At 50.1% G+C, this 13,530-nt stretch overlaps 1 protein-coding gene across 1 annotated transcript in view; it reads left to right on the top strand.

Moving 5' to 3' along the window:
* PIK3C2G (phosphatidylinositol-4-phosphate 3-kinase catalytic subunit type 2 gamma) overlaps nucleotides 1–13,530 on the top strand; it is a 215,001-nt gene that overhangs the window by 86,385 nt on the left and 115,086 nt on the right. Inside the window, exons 7-9 of the mRNA XM_077267271.1 lie at nucleotides 5,083–5,185; nucleotides 7,029–7,099; nucleotides 11,041–11,104. Coding sequence (XP_077123386.1) covers nucleotides 5,083–5,185; nucleotides 7,029–7,099; nucleotides 11,041–11,104 — 238 coding nt within the window. The remainder of the gene's footprint in view (nucleotides 1–5,082; nucleotides 5,186–7,028; nucleotides 7,100–11,040; nucleotides 11,105–13,530) is intronic.

The following is a 13,530-nucleotide window of genomic DNA, read 5'->3' as shown; positions in this document are numbered from 1 at the left end:
CATGATAATTATTATAATTATATTAATAATAATTTTATTTCTATAGCGCCAACATATTCCACAGCACTTTACATTTTAGAGGGGACTTGTGCAGACAATAATAATAATCTCTATTTTTATATAGCGCTAACATATTTTGCAGCGCTTTACAGTTTGCACACATTAACATCACTGTCCCCTTTGGGGCTCACAATCTAAATTCCCTATCTGTATGTCTTTGGAATGTGGGAGGAAACCGGAGAACCCGGAGGAAACCCACACAAACATGGAGAGAACATACAAACTCTTTGCAGATGTTGTCCTTGGTAGGGTTTGAACCCAGGACTCCAGCTCCACTGAGCCACCGTGCTGCCTATTGGACAATAGACATTACAGCATAATAAAAAAACACATAGATCAAAACAGATACCAAGACGAGTGAGGGCCCTGCTGCTCCCAAACTTACAAACTATAGGAAAGATGGGAGACATGAGAGGGGGATGGTAACAATTGCTTTCGTTGTTCGGACCAGTCATAGTGTAAGGCTCAGGTGTTCATGTAAAGCTGCATGAACCGGTTATCGGCCTAAGTATGTAACAGTACAGACACAGAGGGCTATTAACTGCATAAAACATGTGAGAACATGATGTGAGGAACCTGGTGATGGTAAAATTTTTTAAATGGGCCACACAGGGATAGTTAGGTTAATGCGTTGAGGCGGTAGGCCAATCTGAACAAATGAGTTTTTAGGGCACGCTTAAAACTGTGGGTATTGGGGATTAATCGTATTAACCTGGGTAGTGCATTCCAAAGAATTGGCGCAGCACATGAAAAGTCTTGGAGACGGGAGTGGGAGGATCTGATTATTGAGGATGCTAACCTGAGGTCATTTGCGGAGCGGAGGGCACGGGTAGGGTGGTAGACTGAAACCAGAGAGGAGATGTAGGGTGGTGCTGAGCCATGGAGGGCACGGGTAGTTTGGTAGACTAAGACCAGGGAGGAGATGTAGGGCGGTGCTGAGCCATGGAGAGCACGAGTAGGGTGGTAGACTGAGACCAGGGAGGAGATGTAGGGTGGTGCTGAGCCATGGAGGGCACGGGTAGGGTGGTAGACTGAGACCAGGGAGATGTAGGGTGGTGCTGAGCCATGGAGGGCATGGGTAGGGTGGTAGACTGAGACCAGGGAGGAGATGTAGGGTGGTGCTGAGCCATGGAGGGCACGGGTAGGGTGGTAGACTGAGACCAGGGAGGAGATGTAGGGTGGTGCTGAGCCATGGAGAGCACGGGTAGGGTGGTAGGCTGAGACCAGGGAGGAGATGTAGGGTGGTGCTGAGCCATGGAGAGCACGGGTAGGGTGGTAGACTAAGACCAGGGAGGAGATGTAGAGTGGTTCTGATCCATGGAGGGCATGGGTAGGGTGGTAGGCTGAGACCAGGGAGGAGATGTAGGGTGGTGCTGAGCCATGGAGGGCACGGGTAGGGTGGTAGGCTGAGACCAGGGAGTGCTTTGTGGGTGAGGGTAGTAGTTTTGTACTGGATTCTGGAGTAGATGGGTAACCAGTGTAATGACTGGCACAAGGTAGAGGCACCGGTGTAACGGTTGGTGAGGAATATGATCCTGGCTGCAGCATTCAGGACAGATTGGAGTGGAGAATTTGGTAAGAGGGAGGCCAATTATTAGAGAGTTACAATAGTGCAGATGAGAATGAATAAGAGAAACAGTGAGAGTTTTTGCAGAGTTGAAAGTAAGGGTTAAATTCTAGAAATGTTTTTGAGGTGCATGATCACCCCCTTCATGTGGTGCGGCCCCTTCATGTGGTGCGGCCCCTTTATGTGGTGCGGCCCCTTCGTGTGATGCAACACATCCTGTGATGCGGCTCCTCTTTTGATGCGGCCCCTTCCTGTGATGTGGCCTCTTCCTGTGATGCAGCCCCCTCCTGTGATATGACCCCTTCTTGTGGTGCGGCTCCTTCATGTGGTGAGGCCCATGCTGTGATGCGGCCCCTTCCTGTGATGCGGCCCCTCCTTTCATGCGGCCCCTGCCTGTAATGCAGCCCCTCCTATAATGCGGTCCCCTGCCTTGATGCGGCCCCTTTCTGTGGTGCAGCCCTTTTGATATGTGGCCCATCTTGTGAAGTGGCCCCTCCAGTGATGTGGCCTCCTACTGTGATGCGTCACCTTTCCTGTGATGTGTCCCTCTTCCTGTGATGCATCCTCTTTCCTGTGATGCATCCCCCTTCCTGTAATGCGGCACCCTACCTGTGATGCGGCCCCCCTCCTATGCTTTGGCCCCCCTTCTATACTTTGGCCCCCCTTCCTGTAATTTGGCCCCCTTAATGTGATGTGGCCTCGTCCTGTGATGTGGCCCCCCTCCTATAATGAGGCCCCTCCTGTGATGTGGCCCCTCCTTTGATGTGACCCCTCCTGTGATATTGCCCCTCCTGTGATGAGGCTCCTCCTGTTATGCTGCCCCCCTCCTTTATTTCGGCTCCTCCTGTGATGTGGCCCCTCTCCTGTGATGCGGCCCTCTTCCTGTGAAGCGGCTGCTTCTGTGATGTGGCCCCTGCTGTGATGTGACCCTGTCCTGCAGATCTGCACCATTCCTGTGACATCAGGTCTAGTACTTTTCTTGTTTTTCTCCCTGTTATTTATGCGCCTGTACACACTGTGTTGTATCGTCGCCTCTGTAACATCTCTTGTGTATTTATCAGTGCTGCCGAATTGTGGGATTAATGATAGAAATGTAACAGCTTCATTCCTCTTACTCTATAAACCGCACCCTGAAACCTCTGGAGGCCCCACGTTACCAGTAACAGGCGTCCTATCGGCCTGTAGTAAACGATTAGTGGCAGCTGGATTCTCTTTGGCTATTGTTGAGCTTGACTGTAACTGTACCGGAGTATGTATATATATATATATACCTGTGTGCTGGGATCGGAGGTGTATATACTATACGGTCACTGGGAAGTGCCCAATAACCTGTCTAGTGAGAGCAGCCCCGTCCATCAATCGTCAGTCAAGTGTGTAACTATACTGATGATTGGTGGCAGCGGTGACTGTATCGGAGTATATATATACCCATGTGCTGGGATCGGAGGTGTATATATACTATACATTCACTGGGTAGCTCTACTCTGCGTTGCAGCCAATTCTCAGCTCTGCTATGCTTTGCAGCGGTATCTCAGCTATGCTCCATGCTGCCACTGTATCTCAGCTCTGCGTTGCCACTGTATCTCAGCTGCATTGCTGCAATATGTCACAGTTCACACCGTAACTGCCAACACTATGTCACGGGTCCCACCATGGTGTCAGGGATCCCGGGGAGGATATATTTATCGTCACCACCACTCACACCAATTTGTCACAAACCGGGGTTGTTTGGTTGCCCCTGGTTCCTTCTGAAGGGGACTTATCTATATCCCACTTCCCAGTTCCAGTTTGGAATTTGCAACCCTCTGGCACCCCCCTTACCCTCAGGTCAGATTAGGTACTGCACCTAGGGTAATTAGTCGCCAGGAAGGCTGCCTGCTATGTACCGGCTATTGGGCACACTGTAGCGAGGGTGATATAACTACTCCCACTCAGGCGGGAACAATAATTATCAATGCCGCCAGTCGCTACAGAGATTCCCAATCGCACAGAACAAGGTATGCTGCCACCAGCTCCGATCCAACCAACAGGTCCGGAGCCAACCCAAATCAGTGGCATGATTCACTTCAGAGGACACAAAATAAAATAGGATTAAGGTTGAAAAGAGCACACTTACAGGTTATGTCATGGTATCATCTTGGCTGGACTGTGGCTTAGGAGGATAAATACATCCAGGTGCATGGAACAGCTTTGCCAAGCTGGTGTTAGGTCGCTTCCCGGCCAAGACTGCAGGCTGGGCTAAGAGTATAGTGACTTATACTTCTGAGCTTGTGACATCACTAAAGGGCTGGTTAATGATATGCACTAATCTGATAGTTATTTACGATTTTCCAAAGTCTCAGACAAAAGAATTCCCGAGTGAGTGGGAAGGGACCACTAGTGGCTTTGCAGGATTGGTCACCTGCAGTTTAAAGCCGCACCCTGCCCACCATTAGTATCAGGTTGCCCAGTCTCTGCCATAGGCTTTGTTTCGGGTAGGAGTGAAGCAGAGGGGGGAATAAGAACAAGGGGGGTCGCAGCTGCATTGTGAGTGTGTAGAAAGCCATATCCTTCTGAAACTAACCTCACAATATGACATTTTTTGGCATTATCGTGACACTGCCATATCTCATCTCTGCGTTGCCGCCGTATCTCAGCTCTGCTCTGTGTTGTAGCCATATCTCAGCTCTGCTCTGCATCTCAGCTCTGAGTTACAGTTGTATCTCATCTCTTCTCTGTTTTGCAGCGGTATCTCATCTCTGCATTGCAGCCGTATCTCAGCTCTACTGTGCGTTGTGCCATATCTCAGCTCTACTGTGCGTTGTGCCATATCTCAGCTCTACTGTGCGTTGTGCCATATCTCAGCTCTGCTATGCATTGCCTCCGTATCTCAGCTCTGCTCTGCGTTGCCGCCATATCTCAGCTCTGCTATGCATTGCCGCCGTATCTCAGTTCTGCTCTGCGTTGCCGCCGTATCTCAGCTCTGCTATGCGTTACCTCCGTATCTCAGCTCTGCTCTGCGTTGCTGCCATATCTCAGCTCTGCTATGCATTGCCGCCGTATCTCAGCTCTGCTATGCGTTACCTCCGTATCTCAGCTCTGCGTTGCCGCCGTATCTCAGCTCTGCGTTGATGCCATATCTCAGCTCTGCTCTGCGTTGCCGCCGTATCTCAGCTCTGCGTTGCCGCCATATCTCAGCTCTGCTATGCGTTGCCTCCGTATCTCAGCTCTGCGTTGCCGCCGTATCTCAGCTCTGCGTTGATGCCATATCTCAGCTCTGCTCTGTGTTGCAGCCATATCTCAGCTCTGCGTTGCCGCCATATCTCAGCTCTGCTATGCGTTACCTCCGTATCTCAGCTCTGCGTTGCCGCCGTATCTCAGCTCTGCATTGATGCCATATCTCAGCTCTGCTCTGCGTTGCCGCCGTATCTCAGCTCTGCGTTGCAGCCGTATCTCAGTTCTGCTCTGCATTGCAGTGGTCACAGTCTGCGCAGTCACGCCGCTCTCCAGAGAAAGCGCAGTGTCCAGCTCCGGCTCCACATGGTCCGAGGTGACCCCCGGCCCCCGCTGGCCCGCACGGTATGTCCTCTTCATACAGTACAGACCAAAGGTTTGGACACACCTTCTCAGTTAAAGATTTTTCTGTATTTTCAGGACTATGAACATTGTACATTCACACTGAAGGCATCAAAACTATGAATTATCACATGTGGAATTATATACTTAACAAAAAAGTGTGAAACAACTGAAATTATGTCTTATATTCTAGGTTCTTCACAGTAGCCACCTTTTGCTTTGATGACTGCTTTGCACACTCTTGGCATTCTCTTGAGGAGCTTCAAGAGGTAGTCACCGGGAATGGTTTTCACTTCACAGGTGTGCCCTGTCAGGTTTAATAAATGGGATTTCTTGCCTTATAAATGGGGTTGGGACCATCAGTTGTGTTGTGCAGAAGTCTGGTGGATACACAGCTGATAGTCCTACTGAATAGACTGTTAGAATTCGTATTATGGTAAGAAAAAAGCAGCTCAGTAAAGAAAAACGAGTGGCCATCATTACTTTACGAAATGAAGGTCAGTCAGTCCGAAAAATTGGGAAAACTTTGAAAGTGTCCCTAAGTGCAGTGACAAAAACCATCAAGCGCTACAAAGAAACTGGCTCACATGAGGACCGCCCCAGGAAAGGAAGACCAAGAGTCACCTCTGCTTCTGAGGATAAGTTTATCCGATTCACCAGCTGCTCAGATTAGAGACCAGGACAATGCCACACACAGTTCTAGCAGCAGACACATCTCTACAACAACTGTTAAGAGGAGACTGTGCAGCAGGCCTTCATGGTAAAATAGCTGCTAGGAAGCCACTGCTAAGGACAGGCAACAAGCAGAAGAGACTTGTTTGGGCTAAAGAACACAAGGAATGGACATTAGACCAGTGGAAATCTGTGCTTTGGTCTGATGAGTCCAAATTTGAGATCTTTGGTTCCAACCACCGTGTCTTTGTGTGATGCAGAAAAGGTGAACGGATGGACTCTACATGCCTGGTTCCCACCGTGAAGCCTGGAGGAGGAGGTGTGATGGTGTGGGGGGGCTTTTCTGGTGACACTGTTAGGGGTTTATTCAAAATTGAAGGCATACTGAACCAGCATGGCTACCACAGCATCTTGCAGCGGCATGCTATTCCATCCGGTTTGCGTTTAGTTGGACCATCATTTCTTTTTCCACAGGACAATGACCCCAAACACACCTCCAGGCTGTGTAAAGGCTATCTGACCAAGAAGGAGAGTGATGGGTGCTACACCAGATGACCTGGCCTCCACAGTCACCAGACCTGAACCCAATTGAGATGCTTTGGGGTGAGATGGACCGAAGAGTGAAGGCAAAAGGGCCAACAAGTGCTAAGCATCTCTGGGAACTCCTTCAAGATTGTTGGAAGACCATTCCCGGTGACTACCTCCTGAAGCTCATCAAGAGAATGCCAAGAGTGTGCAAAGCTGTCATCAAAGCAAAAGGTGGCTACTTTGAAGAACCTAGAATATAAGACATAACTTCAGTTGTTTCACACTTTTTTGTTAAGTATATAATTCCACATGTGTTAATTCATAGTTTTGATGTCTTCAGTGTGAATGTACAATGTTCATAGTCATGAAAATACAGAAAAATCTTTAAATGAGAAGGTGTGTCCAAACCTTTGCTCTGTACTGTAGGTCTCTGCTTGCTGATCCTGACATTATATCTCTCGCAGCTGAGGGTTTGTTTCAATGTGTAGTGCAGCACAACCCTGTGTGAGGCGAACATTCCGGACTCCTGAATGCTACACTGCAACAAAAGAGAAGTTCAGCAGAGAGACTGTCTGTACTGACACACTGTAACCACCCCCAGCTGTGACACACAGCTCGTACTGTGACACCATCTTCTCTCTCACAGACGGAGGACGATCAGATGGAGCTGAGTCTCGGAGATCGCCTGGAGCACACTCAGTACTGGGACCAGCTGAGGTGAGAAAGATCCGCACTGCATTCGCCGCTTCTCCTGTCCCGGCTCCGTGTCGGAACATTATTAGGTTCTGCCTGTGGCAGGAAAGCTTGGTAGTAACTAGCATGGTCACCACTCCGGGATGCGGGGGAGAGATTACCTATATGGACACCACTCCGGGGTGTGGGGAGCGATTACCTATATGGACACCACTCTGAGGTGCTGGGGAGCCTTTACCCATATGGCCACCACTTCGGGATGCGGGGTAGCGATTATCTACAGTATATGGACACCATTCTGGCGTGAAGGTGAGCGATTACCTATATGGACACAACTCTGGGATGAGGGTGAGCAATTACCTATATGGCCACCACTCCGGGGAGCAATTACCTATATGGTCACAACTACGGGATGCGGGAAAGCAATTACCTATATGGACACCACTCTGGGGTGAGGGTGAGCGATTACCTATATGGACACCACTCTGGGGTGAGGGAGAGCAATAATCTATATGGACACCACTCCGGGGTACGAGGGAGCGATTACCTATATGGACACCACTCTGGGGTGAGGGTGAGCAATTACCTATATGGACACCACTCTGGGGTGAGGGTGAGCGATTACCTATATGGACACCACTCTGGGGTGAGGGTGAGCGATTACCTATATGGACACCACTCTGGGGTGAGGGAGAGCAATAATCTATATGGACACCACTCCGGGGTACGAGGGAGCGATTACCTATATGGACACCACTCTGGGGTGAGGGTGAGCAATTACCTATATGGACACCACTCTGGGGTGAGGGTGAGCGATTACCTATATGGACACCACTCTGGGGTGAGGGTGAGCGATTACCTATATGGACACCACTCCGGGATGCGGGGGAGCGATTACCTATATGGACACCACTCTGGGGTGAGGGTGAGCGATTACCTATATGGACACCACTCCGGGATGCGGGGGAGCGATTACCTATATGGCCACCACTCTGGGGTACGGGGGAGTGATTACCTATATGGCCATCACTCCAGGATGCGGGGGAGCGATTACCTATATGGCCACCACTCTGGGGTACGGGGGTGCGATTACCTATATGGCCACCACTCCAGGGTGCGGGGTAGCGATTACCCACTCTTGGGTGCAGAGGACCGATTGCCTATATGGCCACCACTCTGGGGTGAGGGTGAGCAATTACCTATATGGACACCACTCTGGGGTGAGGGAGAGCAATAATCTATATGGACACCACTCCGGGGTACGAGGGAGCGATTACCTATATGGACACCACTCTGGGGTGAGGGTGAGCAATTACCTATATGGACACCACTCTGGGGTGAGGGTGAGCGATTACCTATATGGACACCACTCTGGGGTGAGGGTGAGCGATTACCTATATGGACACCACTCCGGGATGCGGGGGAGCGATTACCTATATGGACACCACTCTGGGGTGAGGGTGAGTGATTACCTATATGGACACCACTCCGGGATGCGGGGGAGCGATTACCTATATGGCCACCACTCTGGGGTACGGGGGAGTGATTACCTATATGGCCATCACTCCAGGATGCGGGGGAGCGATTACCTATATGGCCACCACTCTGGGGTACGGGGGTGCGATTACCTATATGGCCACCATTCCAGGGTGCGGGGTAGCGATTACCCACTCTTGGGTGCAGAGGACCGATTGCCTATATGGCCACCACTCTGGGGTGCAGGGGAGCGATTACCTATACGGCCCCCACTCCGGGGTGCAGGGAAGCAATTACCTATACGGCCACCACTCCAGTGTGAGGGGGAGCGTTTACCTATATGGACACCACTCCGGGGTGCAGGGAAACGATTACCTATATTGCTGCCACTCTAAGGTGCGGGGGAGCGATTACCTATATGGCCCCCACACTGGTGTGTGGGGGAGCGATTAACTATATGGCCACCACTCCGGGGTGCAGGGGAGCGATTACCTATATGGCCACCACTCTGGGGTGCGGGGGAGCGATTACCAATTTGTCCGCCACTCCGGGGCCTGGGGGAGTGATTGCCTATATGGCCCCCACTCCAGGGTGTGGGGGGTGCTATTACCTATATGGCCACCACTCCAGGGTGCAGGGGAGCGATTACCCACTCTGGGGTTCTTGGGAGCGATTACCTATATGGCTGCCACTCTGGGGTGCAGGGGAGCGATTACCAATTTGGCCACCACTCCAAGGTGCGGGGGAGCGAATACCAATTTAGCCATCACTCTAGGGTGCGGGGGAGCAATTACCTATATGGCCACCACTTCGGGGTGCTGGGAAGCAATTACCTATATGGCCACCACTTCGGGGTGTGGGGGAGTGATTACCTATATGGACTCCACTCCGGGGTGTGGGGGAGCGATTACCAATTTGGCCACCACTTCGGGGTACGGGGGAGCGATTACCTATATGGCCACCACTCTGGGGTGCAGGGGAGAGATTACCTATACGGCCACCACTCCGGGGTGCAGGGAAGCAATTACCTATACGGCCACCACTCTGGTGTGTGGGGGAGCGTTTACCTATATGGACACCACTCCGGGGTGCATGGAAGCGATTACCTATATTGCTGCCACTCTTCGGTGCGGGGGAGCGATTACCTATATGGCCACCACTCCGGGGTGCGGGGGAGCGATTACCTATATGACCACCACTCCAGGGTGCTGGGAAGCGATTACCTATATGGACTCCACTCCGGGGTGTGGGGGAGCGATTACCAATTTGGCCACCACTCCGAGGTGCGGGTGAGCGATTACCCATATGGCCACCACTTCGGGGTGCTGGGAAGCAATTACCTATATGGCCACCACTTCGGGGTGTGGGGGAGTGATTACCTATATGGACTCCACTCCGGGGTGTGAGGGAGCGATTACCAATTTGGCCACCACTTCGGGGTACGGGGGAGCGATTACCTATATGGCCACCACTCTGGGGTGCAGGGGAGAGATTACCTATACGGCCACCACTCCGGGGTGCAGGGAAGCAATTACCTATACGGCCACCACTCTGGTGTGTGGGGGAGCGTTTACCTATATGGACACCACTCCGGGGTGCAGGGAAGCGATTACCTATATTGCTGCCACTCTTCGGTGCGGGGGAGCGATTACCTATATGGCCACCACTCCGGGGTGCGGGGGAGCGATTACCTATATGACCACCACTCTAGGGTGCTGGGAAGCGATTACCTATATGGACTCCACTCCGGGGTGTGGGGGAGCGATTACCAATTTGGCCACCACTTCGGGGTACGGGGGAGCGATTACCTATATGGCCACCACTCTGGGGTGCAGGGAAGCAATTACCTATACGGCTACCACTCTGGTGTGTGGGGGAGCGTTTACCTATATGGACACCACTCCGGGGTGCAGGGAAGCGATTACCTATATTGCTGCCACTCTTCGGTGCGGGGGAGCGATTACCTATATGGCCACCACTCCGGGGTGCAGGGGAGCGATTACCTATATGACCACCACTCTGGGGTACGATTACCTATATGGCTGCCACTCCGGGGTGCAGGGGAGTGATTACCAATTTGTCCGCCACTCCGGTGCACGGGGGAGTGATTACCTATATGGCCCCCACTCCAGGGTGTGGGGGGTGCTATTACCTATATGGCCACCACTCCAGGGTGCAGGGGAGCGATTACCCACTCTGGGGTTCTTGGGAGCGATTACCAATATGGCCACCACACCGAGGTGTGGGGGAGCTGGGCGATTACCATTATGGCCAGCACTCTGGGGTGTGTGGGAGCTGAGCGATTACCAATATGGCCACCACTGCGGTGTGCGGGGGAGCTGGGCAATTACCAATATGGCAACCACTCCAGGGTGCGGGAGAGCTGGGTGATTACCAATGTGGCTACCACTCCGGGGTGTGGGGGAGCTGGGCAATTATCAATGTGGCCTCCACTATATCTATCACTAGACCACAGTTTTGTCTTTCAGAAAACGTCTGTTTATCGCCATTTCACAGTACGAAAATCAGGCCCAGGACATCCTCTGTAACCAGGTAACACAAGACCTGCGGACAGCGGCCACATCTGTCATTGGTTGGTGTGGAGACATGGGGTTGGCAGGCGCCCCGGTCCACTAGCCAAAACCGCGCTGATCAGGGATCGTCCCACCGAACGCCCGCTCTCCTTCCCTGTGGTCAGAACACTACTCAGACAACACAGTTTGAGGGTAAAACAGTGTGGCAATACTTTACTGAATCACAAAACAGGCAAATCACACGTAGAGCAGTCCCAGCAAAATACCCCAAGATGGTGCACATTACAGAGTCTCACCCTTCCGCTGACTTGCCGGGATAAGTGCAGCTGGGACTTTAGAGCTTCCATGGCCTACTGCCTCATCCATTGCAAGCACACAGAGAGGAGGTAACAACAAACTTAGGAAGATGACAGTCCATTTAAGTACAAGGCCAGGTGACCAGAGGGTCACAACCTGGCTGTCTCCAAACATATCCATGGTTCAGTGATGTTCAATGTAGCAGTCCTGTATTCTTCCAGCCTGTGCTGTTGTCCCCTAAGCTGGCATCCTGTAGAATGATAATTCTGTGTCCCTCGGTATTGGAGCCATGTTGTATTGGCTGCAGTCCTGTAGAGACTCTCTGGATGTCTTGGCTGTCTCTCTGTCTCTGGTCCTTTGTCTTTTGGATGTTTAGATTTCTTGGCAGAATCTCTGTCTCACTCTGTACAGAGGCATGTAACCTAATTTTATAATTAACAAGTGTCAGTCAATCAGTATTTACAGGTGATGCTGATAAGACCAACTCGAATTGTTTGATTATGTAATCTATTTACATAGATTTTCCTCCTCTGTTGTAAAAGTCAACAAGCCGACTAGCCTGGAGAATGTGTAATCAGTAGTGATGAGCGAATATACTCGTTACTCGAGATTTCTCGAGCACGCTCGGGTGTCCTCCGAGTATTTTTAATGCTCGGAGATTTCGTTTTTCTTGCGCAGCTGAATGATTTATATCTGTTAGCCAGCATAAGTACATGTGGGGATTCCCTAGCAACCAGGCAACCAAGAAGCAAGTTTTGCAGCAAGAAAAACTAAATCTCCGAGCACTAAAAAATACTCGGGGGACACCCGAGCGTGCTCGAGAAATCTCGAGTAACGAGTATATTCACTCATCAATAGTAATCAGCATATCAGCAAACATCACTAGTCATCAAGGATAAGGGCACAATATGTTATATCAATTGTCAACCTACAAGACAATATTAGAGGTTTACACAAGCAAAAGTCTGTTTTCTTGACCAACCAGAAACACATAAATTCAAAAGTCAACATATAGATAATAGTCTGTTCTCCCTGGCTTACTGAAAATAAACATCTGGTTGCGGTGACTCCACAGTTGGGTGTAATAGTGGGAGGTGGAGTTGTAGTGTCATGACTAGACTCCTATGGACCTGATGCATAGTTTGGCCCTAAGTTCCCCCATGCTTGTCAGATGTACCGGCCCTTAAAGTGTTCTAGATATATAAAAGCCAATGTGTTCTCCTCCTCCCCCTACTCATCCTTATACACAGGAGCTCTGTGTATAGTGTATAGTGTACAGGTAATACAGGGATCACCAGTGACATTATACAAAGGAGCTCTGTATATAGTGTACAGTGTACAGGTAATACAGGGATCACCGTTGACATTATACACAGGAGCTCTGTATATAGTGTCAGGGTACAGGTAATACAGGGATCACCGTTGACATTATACACAGGAGCTCTGTATATAGTGTATCCTGTACAGGTAATACTGGGATCACCAGTGACATTATACACAGGAGCTCAGTATATAGTGTGAGTGTACAGGTAATACAGTAATCACCAGTGACATTATACACAGGAGCTCTGTATATAGTGTACAGGTAATACAAGGAACACTAGTGACATTATACACAGGAGCTCAGTACATAGTGTGAGCGTACAGGTAATATTGGGATCACCGGTGACATTATACATAGGAGCTCTGTACATGGTGTCACTGTACAGGTAATACAAGGAAAACCAGTGACATTATAAACAGGAGCTCTGTATGGTATCAGTGTATATTTAATACAGTGATCACCAGTAACATTATATACAGCTCTGTATTTAGTGTATAGTATACAGGAAATACAGTGATCACCAGGGACATTATAGACAGAAGCTCTGTATAAAGTGTATAGTATACAATTAATAAAGTCATCACCAGTGACATTATACACAAAAACTCTGTATATAGTGTATAGTGTACAAGTAATACAGTGATCACCAGTGACATTATACACAGGAGCTCTGTATATAGTGTATAGTGTACAAGTAATACAGTGATCACCAGTGACAATATACACAGGAGCTCTGTATATAGTCTCAGTGTACACATAATACAGTGATCACCAGTGACATTATACACAGGAGCTCTGTATGTAGTGTCAGTGTACAGGTAATA

This window comes from Ranitomeya variabilis, chromosome 5, assembly GCF_051348905.1.
Source record: "Ranitomeya variabilis isolate aRanVar5 chromosome 5, aRanVar5.hap1, whole genome shotgun sequence".
Lineage (NCBI taxonomy): Eukaryota > Metazoa > Chordata > Amphibia > Anura > Dendrobatidae > Ranitomeya > Ranitomeya variabilis.
Note: the sequence above shows the minus strand (reverse complement) of the source record. Positions and strands in the feature narration are given on the sequence as shown.